This window comes from Siphateles boraxobius, unplaced genomic scaffold (assembly GCF_051911475.1).
Source record: "Siphateles boraxobius isolate OS27281-9 unplaced genomic scaffold, OSU_SipBor_1 1, whole genome shotgun sequence".
NCBI lineage: Eukaryota > Metazoa > Chordata > Actinopteri > Cypriniformes > Leuciscidae > Siphateles > Siphateles boraxobius.
In genome coordinates, this window is record NW_027508699.1 from 31,422,247 (window position 1) to 31,439,778 (window position 17,532).

Genomic DNA, 17,532 nt, shown 5'->3' on the forward strand with positions numbered 1-17,532 from the left:
GTTAAATATGAATTATCTATTTACATATAAGCACACAATCTGTATGATGACATTATGTGTTATCCATATACATCTATCCATCAAATTATCTGTCCATCTGTATCTATCTATCTGCATGTGTGCTTCCATCCATCCATCCAATTACAGTATATGTATGTAGGCTTTGTATGTATCTATACATCCATCTGTCTGTATTTCCTTCCATCTTCCAATTTTTCCATCTGTATCCATCTATTTGCATGTGTGTTTCCATCCATCCATCCATCTATCCATCCATCCATCAAATCTAGTAATCTAGTCAAAGCAAAAAATATTCAGACACCAGATATCATATTTTTTTATTAGTGGGTGCAGGACACTAGTTAATTACTAGTTATGTAAGTGAGGAGAGCACAATAAAGTAAACTGTGACATATTATACCCAAAAATCCTTCACACAGTGGACTACTAGGTAAAATTTATAAAACTTTATTTCTGACTTAACTTAAACTTTAGTTTTGTTTAAATGTTTTTTTTTCTTCTTTAAATGCTAATGCAATCTTTATACACCACAGACTGAACAAAATTAAGCATTGCTTGGTAATTGGTTGACCTAAATTGGTTTTATCTAATTCTGTACTTAAATTAGACAGCTGATTCAACCTAATTCATGTGTGAGATTGTCTGAAGGATGGCCAAAACCACATTTGATAACTCTTGAGTTCTTGTCATATTTTATTACCATTTTCTAAACTATAGCGAATAAACTGTAATACTGTTAGAAATGTTTGCCGGTGTCTGAATAAATTTTTGTTTGACTGTATATGTATGCACCCATACCCCTCTATCTACTGTACTCAACCATCCATGTCTGTCTGACTGCTCATCTATCTACCCATGAAGACTTCTCAGTAAATAAAGAATACTAACAAAGAAAATCACTTTGTCATGGCATTGAGAGTGCAGTTAGGGAATGTATGATAAAATACAGCAAAAAAAAAAAAAAAAAAAAAAAAAAAACATCTTGAAAGCCACAGGGTTGCTTAGATATTAAGCCTGGTTGCAATTTCCTGGATATACAGAATAAATGATTTATCAGCTGACAGAAATAGAACTTGCTCACAACAGACAGCTTGCACCTTGCATGAGATGTTTTCTAAATTTATACATGTCTCACAATTGTATCAAAGATATGCAGCATTTAGACAAAAATGCAGATTTACATGACAAAACCTCAATATATTTCACAATGAATAGTGTGTTACACTCAAAGGCACACATACAAGCAAGATGAAGTTAATATATGATCTTTACATTAACTCTACCCCTTGATGTTTAGATTCCAGTATTGAGATGTTTTCTAGGTCACGGAAGCTGTGCATGTTAATTTGTTCTTTTGCTCATAGGGGAAAATTCTCACCACTAAATGGGTCATGGTAAAGAAGAGGTTTAGCTAATCCTCACATTGCATAATAAACAACTTCCCCTGTAAACACTTTTGGTAGCTCACGATAAGGCGCAAATTGATGTCTTCAATTTCAAATTGTCTAAATCATACATGTAATCATGTAATACCATCAGATAAAATAAATAATCTCAAAGAGCTAACAAAAGATTCAAAATAGATGACGAGATAACATGCATTTTCATTGTTAGCCATACAGGGGATGTAAAATGAACAAAATAGAATAGAATAGATTAGAATAGAATATAAACTATGTCTTTTTTCCTTAGACATTCTGTACAATATGTTAATTTGCATCATCAGTCACAACAAATTCAGTCATAAAAGGTATTACAAAAATTAGCATTTGCACAGGAGCTTCTCACATGGGACATGCGTAATTACTCAAAATACCAAGCGGAAACAGTCTTAGATCACTCTGCACATCTGTGGTTGGGACTTGCTTTGTAAGCGTTGTAATATCGCCATTATTGGATTTCCTGTCCTCGTTTTCCGTGGTTGCCGTCCCCATTTTTGAGCCTGTATCTGATTTGTGATTCTACGATACACGTACAGATCTTATCACTCACCAATATATAAGGCCCTGCACTGCCATAGCAAACATCTCTGTCCGAAATGCGCTTCATAATGTCTCTGGTCAGCATCACTCTCATCAGCAGCATTCTTCTGATCCTGTTTCCTCACACTTCAGCAGCATGTAAGTTTCTTATGGATACAAATGAGGTCTTACAGCTTTTTTTGCATTGTTTTATTGGATTGATGTGGATTCAGCTGATTTTTCGGATGCTTTTTAATGGGCACTATGTAGTAGATACAATAAACGGACCTACTTTATGTGGGTCTATGATTATGACTGTAAAAACTATGCTATGTCACGTCAGATGGGCCGCTGAACTATGCCTGCTGTGTGAAATACACTCGAAATCCTCTGCCCTTCGGTGTGATCAAGGGCTTCATCGAGCAGAGCTCCCGCGAGGTGTGTCGCATAGATGCCATCATGTGAGTCACTGTGATCTGACCTCAGAGATGAGTCAGGGTTCACCCACTTACCCACACAATGTGGTTACACCAAAATAGGTGTTTATTTAACCATACATTTAAATATGAAGGCACACAGCCGATACAAAAAAAACACACACACAAAAAAAAAAACCCACATAGCATAAACACATGACATACAGTGAAAAATCTGTGACTTTATTTAATAATAATAAAATTATTATTTATTAAATAATCATAATTTTAAATATGTTAAAAGTGGGTGTTATTATAAGGTATTATATTATAAATTATAACGTAAAATGAGAAACATATACACTACCGTAAAAGTTTGGGGTCTGTAAGATGTTTCTTGCTCACCAAGGCTGCCATTATTTGATTAAAAATCAGTTACAAAATAGCAATATTTTGAAATATTATTACAATTTAAAGTAAATAAGTTTCTATAATGGCAAATCGGATTTTACAGCATCATTACTCCAGTCTTCAGTGTCACATGATCCTTCAGAAATCATTCTAATATGCTGATTTGCTGCTCAAGAAACAATTCTTATAATTGTCAATGTTGATGACTGCTTAATATTTTTGGAAAAACGTTTTTCAAGATTCTTTGATAAATATTAAGTTCAAGAGAACAGCATTTATTTGAAATACATACCTTTTTAGTACATAAATGTCTTACTATCACTTTTGATCAATGTAATGCGGTATATGAGTAAGATTCAGCATTATTTCTAGGTCACTAATTTTATACAAAATAATTTGTAAAAAAGGTATGACGTTCTTGCTTTCGTTGCAAGATGTTCTTTGAGTCTTTCTCAAATCATGCTGAAGATCAAGTTTTCAAACTTGTTGCGGAGTAAATGCGGCTCAGGTGCTGCTGCCATTAACGCAATGGCAGTTAAAAAGGATAATTATTATTATTATTATTATTTTTTTTTCATTTTTGGTTGTTGTTGAGGAGTAAAGCTTCCATGTAATGCGCATTGAGTCTCAATAAAAGTGCTATATAAATCTAACAAATTATTATTATTTTAATTTTTGAAATCAACTTTTCACTTAATTTACAGTATGTTGATGATGTTTGAAAAATAATTATAATTAAAATCTATGAAAGAACATTAAATGAACTATTCAATACACCATTGTTCAAAGTTTGAGATACATTTAGACTGTATTGTTTTTGAAAGTCTCTTAATCACACCAAATCTGCATTTATGTTATAAAAAAAATCAGCAATAATGAGAAAAATTATTCATATAAAATTAAGCCAATACTACAGTGCCATACTTCACACATCATTATAATATGAAAATTTAGTGCTCAAGAATTTTTCTTATTATTGTGAATGTTGAAAACAGTTGTGCTGCTTATACATTTTTGTGGAAATCATGATACATTCAGTATATTTTGATAGTGACAAATTATTTGAATTGAAATATTTTGCAACATAGTAAAATGTCTTTACTATCAAGTTTTAATCAATTTAATGAATTCTTGCTGAATAAAATGTATTTCTTTAAAAAAATACTATCCATAGTTTTGAAAAGTAGTGTACAATATATAAATTGAGTTGAAGGCACCTTATAAAAAAGCTGAAACTGCATAAATTATTTAGATGAGTTAAAGTAATGTAAAAATATGTTGCCACAACTTGCAGCACCTTCAGAAGAAAATAAAACAGTTTTGCTATCATTGGTTTGTCTCCAAAATCAAATTTCTTAATCTTTCTCTTCAAGTTTCTTCACCAAGAACAACAAGAAGGTGTGCGCGAGCGTTGAGGATCAGTGGGTGAAAGCAGCGCTGGCACGTCTGAGGTAAGGAGGACAGTGTGTGTGACATTTAATACAAGTCATCTTATATTTGTGGCAACTGTATTATTGCAACATTGAAGCTAACATTTGCGATCACTGAGCAGTACATAGTGTCACAGACTCTTATTGATTTGTTATTTTATGATGGCCAAAATAACACTGACTTGAATTTATATTTTCTTTATAGGTCCAAAATAGCTAAATTGACAGACACGAGATCTCAGCGCCTCACCACTGTTGGACTGAAAAATACAAATCCTAGAACCACCACCCGCAGCCCATAAAGCGTTTGCAGATAAATAAGCATTAAAACAAGAATACGACGGCAGATTCTTTTAATTACAGATTATTATCCTCATACATCATACTTTGACTTCTTTTCTGACTAGTCATCCTTAACAATGAAACTCTTGTTTTCTACAAAACTATATTTTTGTACTCACTTTTGTATCACACAAAATGTATAATTCAGTCTGAGGTGCTGAACAGATGTGTCTTAAACAGCAATATTGAAAAAGCATTAAAAACTGTAAAAAAAACATTTCTGTGTACAACACTTAAAAAACAAAACCCAGTTGAGAGTTAACAGAACACAGATGCCAGCCATTATAAAACAATCACTGTAGTTTAGAATAAACCATAACACATCTGTTTAAAGGGGTGAGCATCTGATACATCAGAGCACAATGTCAAAATCTCATCTCTGTCCTCGTCAATCCCAGCAAGCATTGGTACAGGTGACCCAATTTTCATATTGTTCATCAGCTAAAAGAGAGAGACAACTAGTGAAAATTAGGCTATATGAAACAAACATCTGCTAAATACTTCTTATCTGCACTTAGTAGGTTAAGACAAACGGTATACTGTATATGTTAAAGAATTCTGCAAAAATCTTAATCTAAAATCTGTCGTTTAAAGTATTATTTATAACCTGAAGATACTCCTCAAAGTTGATAGCATCATAATGATGAGTGTCTACAGAGTCAAACATCGCTCGGCGCTGCTCAGGAGAAGAGTCATCCTGAAAAAAGTCAAGCAGCTCATTGCTGTCCCAGAGTTCATGATGGGACAGTAAATGTGGGAAAAACAAGAGGGAATAAGAGAGTATGTGAGATTATTAATACTTATTTTATTCAAATAATCTGATCTATTAGTGACCACTTGTGTGGAATGGAATCTAGTGATGTTAGAGAGTGCTGCCACCTAGAGCTGAAATAGTCTTTGTTACAATTAAAAAGATATCTGTCTGGTTTTAGCTTTGGAAAATGCATGGGTACTAAAAGTAAGTGTTCACTTACAGGATACAGTAGTGGAGAAGATACTTATAATTATCGACAAAAAACTCAAAATGAAATCTAAGGTTCAAGATGTCTTTAGAAGTCCACTGGGGGTATTTCTCCTTCAACTTCTCAACCACTTCACTCCAGTTGCGTCTATACACTGAAAAACAAGTGCAACATCGACATTATGCCTGTACCTACTATGAACACTGACAGGGGATTCTAGAAATACTTCTGCTCTTTCAGCATTGGTTGCAAAACAGAAAGTGTTAGGCACATTTCTAACTGTCTCATGTTTCAGAAATTGTGATAGACCAACTTATACCATTAAACATGTCCTCTTCCATTTTGGAGCGAGCATTCTGCCGATACATGTTTTCACAAATTTCCAAATTATCTGCATGGAATTCTGCAAAAACATTGTCATCTTCTTCTTCAACTGCAATACACAGATCGAAAACATCAAGTCATCATATGCCATTCCTCCGGGCTGCAGTAAGCTACCCTGTCCAAAAGCTAAACGACACAAATTACCCAGCTTAAATAAAGGGATAGTTCACCAAAAAATGAACATTATCTCACAATTTACTCACTTGAGGGTAAGTAAATCATGGGATAATTTTTATTTTTGGGTGAACTATCCATTTAAATAACATGTCATCCTACCTAGCTTGATTTAGCCAGTCAGTTTAAATCAAATAAACAAAATAAATACCTGCTACTCATTTTCTAAACAGTTCTGGTATGGCAGTTTGCTCTATCTTTACACTAAACTGGTGTAGGCTACTATTGTCTGAGATTAGCTATGATCAATTTCATGTAATTTACAAATGAGAAGAATAACACATTGGGAAAACCTGCCAGCTTAAAATAATTAATAAACAAACGAAATATTTACATCAGTTTGGAAAAAAAAGTGACAACCAGCCCTGGTCTCTAATTCAGTCACTGACCTTCTGTAACTTTAGACTCGGGAAGATCAAATATGAAAGGCGGTTGCGCCAAAGGAATAGAAATAAATGAGCCCATTTCTAACTGTTTGTGGACAGTCTGTTGTTTGTTTGATAAGACAAAATCACAGCGAAAGAAGACGAAGCAACGTGCCTGGAGTCGAATAACTGTTTGCGCACTTCAAATACGTGTCCACGTGACGAGAAGGACGTTACGTACGTAGATCGTATAAAACAGAGGCCGTTACCTGGCTTCAGAAAACATCCTTAATAATTAAACCAGATATAATAAAATAATGTTCCTTTGATCCCACATAACCATAACAACCACATAAAACACATTTAGAGAAGGACGCATCTCAAATATGTCAGACCTCAGCGGCAAACACAGAATACATTTCCAAAAATGAAAACAAACACTGACGTCATATGGTCACCTGGATCCTAATTACCGTAACCCGCAGAATAATTGCACCTACGTGGTTAGTTCAGTTAACAAGCAGCAAGGACTAGAGAGCAGAAGCAAAGTTGCAAAGTGTAAGCAACACGCATTTAAGCATAGGTTCCAGAAGAATGTAATCAGTCATGATGAATTACATGAAACCGATCACTTACTTAACTCCTCCAGACAGGGCGTATTCTGGAGTCGCTGAACTAATGACTTCATGGCAGACATGGTGAGTAGGCCTACTGAAATGAAAATGTATATTAATGTAGTACAAATAATAGCGGGAATCAATTATTATGTAAATAGCAGACTTGAGATTGTTAAAGCAGAATCTATATTTAGTCTGGTTATGCCAACAATCAGCTGATTGCTAGGCTTGATTCACGTGATCTGCCCGAGCCGTTTTATTTCAGGCATAGGCTAGGCCTACTAAAGATTACTGTCAAATTAGTGTTAAAGAACACTCTGAATGTCAATTTTTTGAAAGTCTTACAGATATCAATCAATCTATCTATCTATCTATCTAGCTATCTATCTATCTATCTATCTATCTATCTATCTATCTATCTATCTATCTATCTATCTATCTATCTATTATTATTATTATTATTATTATTATTATTATTATTATTATATATTAAAATGCTGTGCTGCAATAACCCTATATAAATGCATTTTACAGTGATCCCAAAAGCTGAATTTTCAGCATCATAGCCGGTTTTCAGTGTCACATGATCCTTCAGAAATCATTTTAATATGCTGATTTGATCAAGAAATATATTTTTATGATTATTTGTGTTGAATACAGTTATGCTGCTGCTTAATAATTTTGTGGTAGTCATAATACATTATTTGTTCAGGATTGTTTGATGAATGGAAAGGTGGAAGGGACATCTATTTTAAATGTAATCTTTACTTGTACTTTTGATCAATAGAGTGCCCTTTTTCAGTGGTGCTGGTTCTGGAATTTTTTTTCCCATAGGGATTTTGAAAACGTCTTTGTTAAAGAATTATAAGCCATGAACCAAGCCAATTAGCTATGAGGGGAAGATAGAAGACTGTTATCTTTAGTGATGGAAATAATTACAATCACATGAAACTTTGCAGAAGCATATATATATATATATATATATATATATATATATATATATATATATATAGTGTCCGCGGGTCCTTAAAAAGTCTTAAAAAGTCTTAAATTAGATTTTAAAAATGTAAGGCCATCAAAAGTCTTAAAAAGTCTTATTTTTACTTATGAAAGGTATTACATTTTCGATGGCAATTTGACTTAGACATATCTAAATGTTTTCCAAATTAAAACTATCTAATTAGCGTACTTTTTTATTTATTATTCGTTCTTTGTGGATTTGCTTGTTCACGTGACATTTCGCGTCACATTCGCGCCAGCATTAACGTTACGTCTGTCTCCTGCACGCGAAACAGCTCGAGAGAAGGAGAAGAAAGCTGGTTAATTTCAGTTCAATTGTAAGTTCATTCTTTATGTGTGTAGTGGTGTGCGATGTGTATTGTCTATTATGATATTGTAATCATTGTTTTATTGTAACGTTAACTATGTACGAGCGCGCACTGCGAGCTGACATAGCATTGTCTCTCATGCTTGCTTTGACTGGTATTTTCCCTAATAGACGTATAACGTTTTTGTATTTTATCATATGTTGTTATCATACACTATTACAATATTACATCAGCAAGAGGGCTGTTTTCCCGTGGACAATATAGCAAATATGATATTTATTTTATATAACAGTTAACTTAAATTAACATTGTGAGTTACATTGACAATATTGTCAATATTGTTTGTTTTCCCTTTATTTCGCTGACGAGAATTTCAGATTGAAACCGTAGCAGAGTCTTAATGCAAAAGACAGCGATGATTTCTTGACTGAAATCCGCGTTTTGAATGAATCATTTTAACGATTCAATGAACATTCACTTGCACTTCCTGAATGAATCAGCTGTTTGAACAATACGGTTGAATGAATGACTCCCTGAGACAGTGACTTGCTGCCGCCTACTGGCGGGTTTAGTTTCACATTTAAAGTACCCTGTAATTAAAATGTTACAATTAGAAATCAGTTCATATTTAAATATTGAATTAAGAATTGAAAAATTGAAAGAATTGAATATCTCATAGCTTTATTTATGCAATTGTAAATGGAGTGTAAATATATTAATGCCAGTTCTGATGCTGCTTCTGTGTCTCCTCTGCACTGCAAAGATGGATTTTGATTTAATGATTTAATTTAACTGGTAACAGTGGTATTGTGTTATTATTCTAATATAATTTAATTTGAATGTTAGAATTTGACCTAAAAGGTGATGCATACCTCTAAGTAAAAAAAAAAGTCCATATATGGGTTAAAATGCCCCTGGAACTCAATTTAAGGTTGCAAATATTGTCCTTTAATAAAAAATGTTAATTTATTTCACTGCTGTGAACTGACCACTGCATAGAATATGAAATATATATATATGTTCGTGAGTCAGCTGTCAACAACAGGCCTAAACCAGCCATGGCACCAGTACACAAACACAATATAAATATCATCTAATTATCAACAAAACTTTGAAAATGTTGAGACATATTGTTGTCAATATTGCGCACCCCTAATGTAAGGTATTAATTTTGATTTCTTCAGGTCTTAAAAAGGTCTTAAAAAGCCTTACATTTGACTTTAAAAAGTGTGTATATAAGACTAAATTTAATCTGTTCATCATATAAAGTGATCGTGTCTCTTCAGATAATTTAGATTTAACTACTCAATTTGTATGGATTAGTTTACGATCTCTTTATGAACTTTTTGAAACGGCAAAGTGTCGGAGGGACAGAAAGCTCACAGATTTCATCAAAACTACCTTAATTTGTATTTCAAAGATTTAAAAAAAAAGTCATATGGGTTTGGAATGACATGAGGGCGAGTAATTAAAGGTATTGTAGGTAGAAATCCACAAAAATACTTTTTGTCAAAATTTGTTTAAACTGTCTTTATATATCAATGCATAATTAAAATGTAAGTACTCTGGAAAAGAAATTATAAAAAACGAGTGTCTGTAGTCCTCTTAGGACTACAATAAACACAGCTCATTATTCCATTAACTCCCACTCCCTCCCTACTCGGCTCCTTCCAAAGCCACGCCCCCAAAACAAATGAAGGCGCGATCCCGGCCATTCGCTCAGCTGGAAGAGTCGGACGTGTTTACCAGCTTTACCAGATGTAGTGACATCATGTCAGAATCACAAGTAATAAAATAACTAACTTTATCAGTATGAATATAAACAATTAACATGGCTGTTAGTACTCACTATCCAGCTCGCATAACGATACTTGTAAAGTTTAAAATATTTTACTAGCTCGTAACGGAATCAAACTCAATATAAGGCAAAGCTATAAATAGCTTCATTGATACACGTTTGCCGTTACTATCAGTTACACTGTGATGAAGTTGAATTTGTAAGATTCATAACATAAGATTGTTTACAGATAAACTGAATTACATACACTCAAACACCTTCTCACAACTGCATTGCAGACCCAAGATAATATAACACACACACACACAACATATATTGTATAGCACATACAGATACAACATAAAGACATATGTAAACATATGTAGAGCATATAACAACAAACCAAACGTGAAAAAACGGAGTAGGTAGAGTTCACGGTGAAAATAGGAACACAGTTTAGGCAGAGGGTAAAGCTAGGTATAAAAATAGATCCCCTAAACTTTTTAACCTAAAGTTAGATTCGGCGAAATTAAATAAAACAGCTTTCGACTGCAGATAGGCCTATTGCTTATTTATCGTCTCAACCCTGGCTCACTAACAGTAACGTTATACTAGTCGACACCAAAGTTACACTGTCATAGCTAAGCCAGTACCGTTAGTTATGCTACGTAACGCTAGGTAGCTTTATATTAGGTAGTTAGGTGTGCTAGTGATACATGCTTCATGAAAAAATAAATGCCATCAAAATGAAAACAGCAACATTACCTGTCCAGCAGAAATAAAGCCATCATGGAGTCACTTTTCAGCCCCTTGAGATCACTCAGTAGTAGCCGACGCTGGAAAGCCACGCCGACTCTCTTATGATTTCTTTATTTATCCAAAGACTTTTTGTTCATAGCCTTTTCAAATACTGTCTTCCTTTTTTTAACTCGTTTGACTTCGCTGCCTCTATATGCAGGTAACGTTACTGAGAATTGTGACTGTTCTTTCTCTGCCATAATTGTTTGTTATTACTAGCTTCCGTTCCTTTTCAAACGGGTGCGCGCATTTGGGCTCCTCCTGTATCAGCAGAGGTGGTATCCATGATAGCGAGGGAGAGTGACAGTCGCCCCAGCCAATCATTTCTTTCGTCCCGAATGGAATAAAGAGCTGTGTTTATTACAGTCCTGAGAGAACTACAGACACTCGATTTTTATAATTTATTTTCCAGAGTACTTACATTTTAATTATGCATTGATATATAAAGACAGTTTGAAAAAAATTGGAAAAAAGTATTTTTGGGGATTTCTACCTACAATACCTTTAACCCTTGTGCATTGTTCAAATTCACTAACCTTTCGTTATGTTAGTGGCTGAAAAAAGCCACTACTTTAAACTGCTGTAAAAATGTATCAGATAAATATTTTTTTCAAATTTTTTTGCATACATCTATTAATCCACCTCAGTCCTGATCAAAACTACTAATTTTTAAAAAAAAAATCTGGATTTTAACTCTTTAATTGCCAAATTCATAAATGATGTCACTGATTTGGGGGTGAAAAAACACAAAACGATTGATTTTCAATATAAAATATGATTGTGGACTGGATTTTTTTTTACTTTTTATCACAGTCTTGGACATGTCAAAGATTAGAAACAACATTGGTTTTGAGGCATTGTTAGTTTTTGTGCAGCAACAGATTTTAACTTTTTCTCCCTCATTTACTGTTCGTGGCTGTTTTTGCCCCATTGACTTCCATTATAACCACATTTTTTGATTGCAAAGCCATGACAACATATAATCATGCATTTTTGATTGTTGGTGGTTTTCCCTGTTGGGAAGAGGTCAAATTTGTAATTTTTACTGTTAATAACCAGGTGGCACCATTAACCCTTTATAGGCCTGTGCAAAAATAAAGCTTAGTTTCTGGCTTTTACATGGAGTGTAAAGCATGGCTTTTGCATGATTATGAAGTATAATAGCATATTAAAGTGTGCGTGTGTGTGTGAGTGTCAGTGAGTGTCAGTGTGAGAGAGAGTGTGAGAACTCACCTTGATGCGTCTGAGAAAATCAAAACATGCACCTCAACTCTCAGAACTACATAGAGTAAACAAAAACAAAGTAAGTCTAAGTGGCATTTGCTGCCTTTTGATGGTGAGAAATGCAGACTAAACAAAAACAAAGCAAGTGGATTTAAACACTTGCATTCAAGCCTGCTGGTCATTTGTCAGTTGATGGTGAGAGGAGCAGCATCATGAGTAAGCGCTTGACTTGTAGTGAAGTTTTAGACATAATTATGCAGCCTGACCCCTCCAGCGAGCTGCAGGATGAGATATTGTCTTCTGCCTCTGACACCACAGACTCAGGAGAGTCAGATCCTGATTTGGATGTGGCGCCCTCATCATCCTCTCTAGATTCCACTGAAGGTGAGGAGGATTCTGTGGATCCTGGATCTGGGTGGATTGGGAAAAACGGCGAGGTGTGGTATTCCACCAACATGGAGACAACACCCTTTCTACAGCCTGCCAGAGGCGTGACTCCAGGGCCGACGCGCTATGCCATCGCAAGGGTCCAGAGTGTGGATTCTGTGTTCAATCTGTTTTTTACGGAGGAAATGATTGACCTCATTGTCAGCATGACCAACCTCCATGGACGCCGCACTATGAGAAACTGGACCGTTGTGGACTCCACAGATCTCCATGCCTATATGGGGCTACTGATTTTGGCCGGCGTGTACAAGTCCAGAGGGGAGTCCACACGTTGCCTGTGGGATGATCGCAGTGGTCGTGCGATTTTTAGAGCCACCATGTCCCTCTCAAGATTCCATGAAATAAGCAGAGCTCCCCGTTTTGACGACAAGCTGCAGAGACCAGCTCGCCGTAGAGACGACAAGCTTGCCCCGATCAGATCCCTGTGGGAAATGTGGACGCATCGCCTTCCCCTCCTATTCAACCCTGGCAAAGATGTCACAGTGGATGAGCAGCTTGTGCCATTCAAAGGGAGATGCAGCTTTCGGCAGTACATGCCAAAAAAACCAGCCAAATATGGACTCAAAATTTGGGTGACTGCTGATGTTGCCACATCCTATGCCTGGAGGTGTGACATTTACCTGGGTAAGATAGGTAATGCTGCAGAGGTGGGTCAGGGAAAGCGTGTTGCCATGGAGATGACAGAGGGACTCCAGGGCGTCACTGTCACTTGTGACAACTTTTTTACCACCTACTCACTTGCTCAGGAGCTTCTGCGGAAAAAAATAGCCTTGGTCGCGACGATCAGGAAGAATAAACCTGAGCTGCCACCCAACCTGGTGCAGGCTAAAGGACGGCCTGCCCTCTCCAGCGTTTTCGCCTTCACAAAGAACACCACGGCTGTGAGCTATGTTCCGAAACCGGGGAGGAATGTGCTCCTCATCAGCACAAGGCACCGCGAAGCAGTGGTGATGGAGGGACCAAAGAAAAAACCTGAGATTATTGCAGATTACAACCGCTGCAAGGGAGGTGTCGACAATCTAGACAAGGTATGTGCCATTACACATTTGTTACTACATGCATCCTATTCCTATTAACTTTTACTTGAATACATTTGCTTGTTAGAGATAATTTTAGGAGATACTGTTTGTGTTTTGACAATGTCTGCATGATTATTCTCATTGTCATGTGCAGCTTCAAAAATACTTATTATGAAATCTGTACTTATTATTTTCTTGTTTTATATTTTTTATTTTTGTAGGTTGTCGGCACCTACAGCTGCAGAAGGAGGACCAATCGGTGGCCACAGGCGTTATTTTTCAATATGGTGGACGTCTCGGCATATAATGCTTTTGTCATCTTCACTGCTGTGGATCACACCTGGAACCAGGCAAAGCTCTTTCGGAGGAGGCTTTTCCTTGAAGAGCTGGGAAATTCTCTGGTCTCTGCCGCCATATTGAGGAGAGAGCGCCTCCCTCGCGCACCAGTTGCTGCTGCACTGGTGAGAGAAATTCAGTCTCCTGCAGCTGTCCCGCAAGACGTAAATCCACAGACCCCAGCAGACACCAGCAGCTCAGAAGTGAAGAGGGGGACATGCAAGTGCTGCACAGTACAAAAAAAAAGAACATTCAGCACTTGCATCCGTTGTGGTGGACACATATGCAAAGAGCACCAAGTGGTATGCTGCAAGTCCTGTTGGAATGACTGAAAATACACACACACAGAGTTTGTGGTTTGTTCAATTGTTTATTTCTTCATCCATCCTCAACTGTTGAACCATTGTTAAGTTTATTTGAAGTTGTTATTGCATTTTGGTTCATAATAAAGTGTTCATAAATTTGATCAGATGCTGAGTGTTTTTTGGGTTTTTTTGCACAGGCCTATAAAGGGTTAATGGTGCCACCTGGTTATCAACAGTAAAAATTACAAATTTGACCTCTTCCCAACAGGGAAAACCACCAACAATCAAAAATGCATGATCATATGTTGTCATGGCTTTGCAATCAAAAAATGTGGTTATAATGGTAGTCAATGGGGCAAAAACAGCCACGAACAGTAAATGAGGGAGAAAAAGTTAAAATCTGTTGCTGCACAAAAACTAACAATGCCTCAAAACCAATGTTGTTTCTAATCTTTGACATGTCCAAGACTGTGATAAAAGGAAAAAAAAAAATCCAGTCTACAATTACATTTTATATTGAAAATAAGTCATTTTGTGTTGTTTTTTTCCCAAATCAGTGACATCATTTCTGAATTTGGCTATTAAAGAGTTAAAATCCTGTTTTTTTTTTAAAAAAATAGTAGTTTTGAAAAGGACTGAGGTTGATTAATAGATTTATGCAAAAAAATGAAAAAGAAAAATGATCTGATACATTTTTACAGCAGTTTAAATTAGTGGCTTTTTTCAGCCACTAACATAACGAAAGGGTAGTGAATTTGCCCACAGTGTACTGTTGAGTTTTTGAAAAATTTCAAAGCATTTTCCCACAATATGTGTTAAAATAAGATTTGTCACCAAAAATCATTCCGTTTGCTGAAACACAGAAAAAGTTATGGACAAATTAAGACTCAAAAATACCCCATAGTGGCTGAAAAAAGCCACAACAGCACATAAGGGTTAATGACAGAATTTTCATTTTTGGGTGAATTATCCCTTTAAAGGGATAGTTCACCCAAAAATTTAAATTCTGTCAGTAATAATTGCATCAGACAGTTCGTGAGACTCATTACACTATTAGCACCGCAGTTCACTCCAACTCACCCAGAAAAATCACACGAGTTGTGTGAGAAATCAAGATGAATAAAACGTATATTAATTTTCACATTGAAACTCTTATCTTTCCATAAAATATGAATTAAATGCAGTTGATTTAGTAAGTCGGTAAGAAAAATATATCTGTTTCTGTGTTGGCCTTCAAGGCTGTTATTCTTATATCCAGCGATATTAGTTGTTGATAGTGTTATCGGTGAGTGTCTAGGTTCAAACATCACTCTGCACTGCTCAGGAGAAGAGTCATAAAAGAGGTTTAGGGCCTCATTGCTGAAACTTAGTTTTATAGGAGAAGAATTAAAGAGAAAAAAAGAGAGACTATTTAACTTTAATATATTATGATGATTCTATGCACAAAACTGATTTATTAGTCACCTGATGAGAATGACGGCAATGTTAGAGAATGCTGCCACCTATAGGTGAAACAAAAACAAGGCTATTTCTCCTTTAACTTTACAACAGTGCCACTGCAGTTTTGTTTAAGATCTAAAAAGAGGTAATCAAACTATAAACTATGAATAATAACTATCAATGTAACATAATGATGTGACTAGATTTCTCAGTGGTTATTAAGGTACATATATTACCACCAAATGTGGCCTGTTCATTTGACCTCTGCTGGACTACGTTGTAACAAAACCTCTGGTTAACTTAATACGATTTCAAAGCTAATCCCAGATCTGAGTCTGTAATGTCTGTATTGCAGAAATCAACAACATCAGACTCAACATGGCAAAACCACAAGCAGGACGACATTCCCCTGGTTTCACAGAAAGCCTACAGTCCCAGACTGTTTTAACTGAAAGTAACTTGCACTGACATATCTTAAAATATTACTCTGCAATTGTTTTGTTTTAAGATGCACACCAGTAAAGGTTTTTGTTTTCTAAGGCACGTTTTTAAAAGCCACTTAAATATCCTAATTGAACTAAGGCCTAATCCTGGCTCAATCTAAGCCTTGTCTGTCATTATGACGAGAATGATGTGGCGTTGAAGATTTTTCTGACATTACGCTTTGTTTCATGATTAACTAACTGCGCATAAACTATTGGGATCTATATAAAAAACTTGTTAAAATGTCAATGTGATGACAAGCACAGCTTCAGATTTATTTAGCACTTTATTTGAGCACAATTCGTCCTCGTACAGGTGCAATAAAGATTGTTTCAGATATAGGAACATAGATTGTAAGCAGTACATATAATAAATGTCTTTCTTTAGTCAAATTCCTGAAACGCCAATTTAATATTGATGAATAAATACATCAATTCACTGATAAGTCACATCACAATAAAAAACATGAAGCATACACAGCATTTTCAACAAGTTAACTGTTTCAGCAGAACTTTTAATCCGTCTAAGCATCTTTCGAGTATTTAAGGGGAGGAGGTTGAGAGAGGTGTAGAGACTGTGCTGTTCATCTTCTGCAGTCTGAGAAAAACACTAGACAAATAAGCATTATTATATTGAAAATATCTGTTCTTTCTGATAGATTTCTATAGTCAAGTCAAGTCACATTTATTTATAAAGCGCTTTTTACAATGCAGATTGTTTCAAAGCAGCTTTACAGAGACAACAGGAAAAGAATGCAAACAAAAAATTTAATCAGTCTAAATGTTGTCATTCTTAATACTACTGTTGCATCTTACTATTTTTCAGTCTTACCCTTGAAGTTTCCTGAGATCCTGGAGCTTTTTCCTCTCCCAGGTCTCTCTCCAATGACTGCATCTCGGGCCCTCACTTGTGTAGAAACTGTGCCAAGACAGGTAGACAGATTTAGAAACAGCATTTTTTTTTAAAGATAATTGAATATAAGACTAAATAGATATTCTTTATCTAACATTACATGACTGCTTTGACACAAGGAGGTTTACTCTTCTGAAGTTTGAATCCTGTTATAGGTAACATGATTTTATTGGTGGAGACGGATGTGCAGCATTCGACAGGATTGTTTTTCAATCTAATGAATTGAGGAGTTTGACACGACACAGATGCATTTAAAAGTATAGCATCTCAAATACTCACTCGTCCCCATGATCATAACTGACATAATGACGGCGATGGCAGCGAGTCTCATCATCAACTTCTGCTTGAGCTGCATGTTGTGTTCACTGGATCTTCTGTCA

General features: G+C 35.6%; 2 protein-coding genes and 1 long non-coding RNA gene across 4 annotated transcripts; 2 read left to right on the forward strand and 1 right to left on the reverse strand.

Moving 5' to 3' along the window:
• The first annotated feature begins 1,983 nt into the window (after nucleotides 1-1,983).
• Nucleotides 1,984-4,617, forward strand: LOC143741003 (C-C motif chemokine 20-like). Its single transcript, XM_077233243.1, has 4 exons — nucleotides 1,984-2,141; nucleotides 2,326-2,443; nucleotides 4,183-4,260; nucleotides 4,445-4,617. Exons 1-4 carry the CDS (start codon nucleotides 2,060-2,062, stop codon nucleotides 4,539-4,541), a joined length of 375 nt encoding a protein of 124 aa, XP_077089358.1. The 5' UTR covers nucleotides 1,984-2,059; the 3' UTR covers nucleotides 4,542-4,617.
• LOC143740990 (uncharacterized) lies at nucleotides 4,576-7,243 on the reverse strand. 2 transcript variants are annotated; one of them, XM_077233232.1, is made up of 5 exons: nucleotides 7,103-7,243; nucleotides 5,863-5,976; nucleotides 5,556-5,697; nucleotides 5,189-5,303; nucleotides 4,576-5,022 (listed from the first exon to the last, which is right to left on the reverse strand). In XM_077233232.1, exons 1-5 carry the CDS (start codon nucleotides 7,161-7,163, stop codon nucleotides 4,885-4,887), a joined length of 570 nt encoding a protein of 189 aa, XP_077089347.1. In that variant the 5' UTR covers nucleotides 7,164-7,243; the 3' UTR covers nucleotides 4,576-4,884. The 2 variants fall into 2 exon arrangements, with proteins under 2 accessions (XP_077089347.1, XP_077089339.1); XM_077233224.1 differs by lacking the exon at nucleotides 7,103-7,243 and adding an exon at nucleotides 6,491-6,876.
• Nucleotides 6,585-17,381, forward strand: LOC143741013 (uncharacterized). Its single transcript, XR_013204925.1, has 3 exons — nucleotides 6,585-7,164; nucleotides 16,113-16,211; nucleotides 17,066-17,381. It is a non-coding gene; the product is annotated as an uncharacterized LOC143741013 (long non-coding RNA).
• The last annotated feature ends 151 nt before the right edge of the window (nucleotides 17,382-17,532 follow it).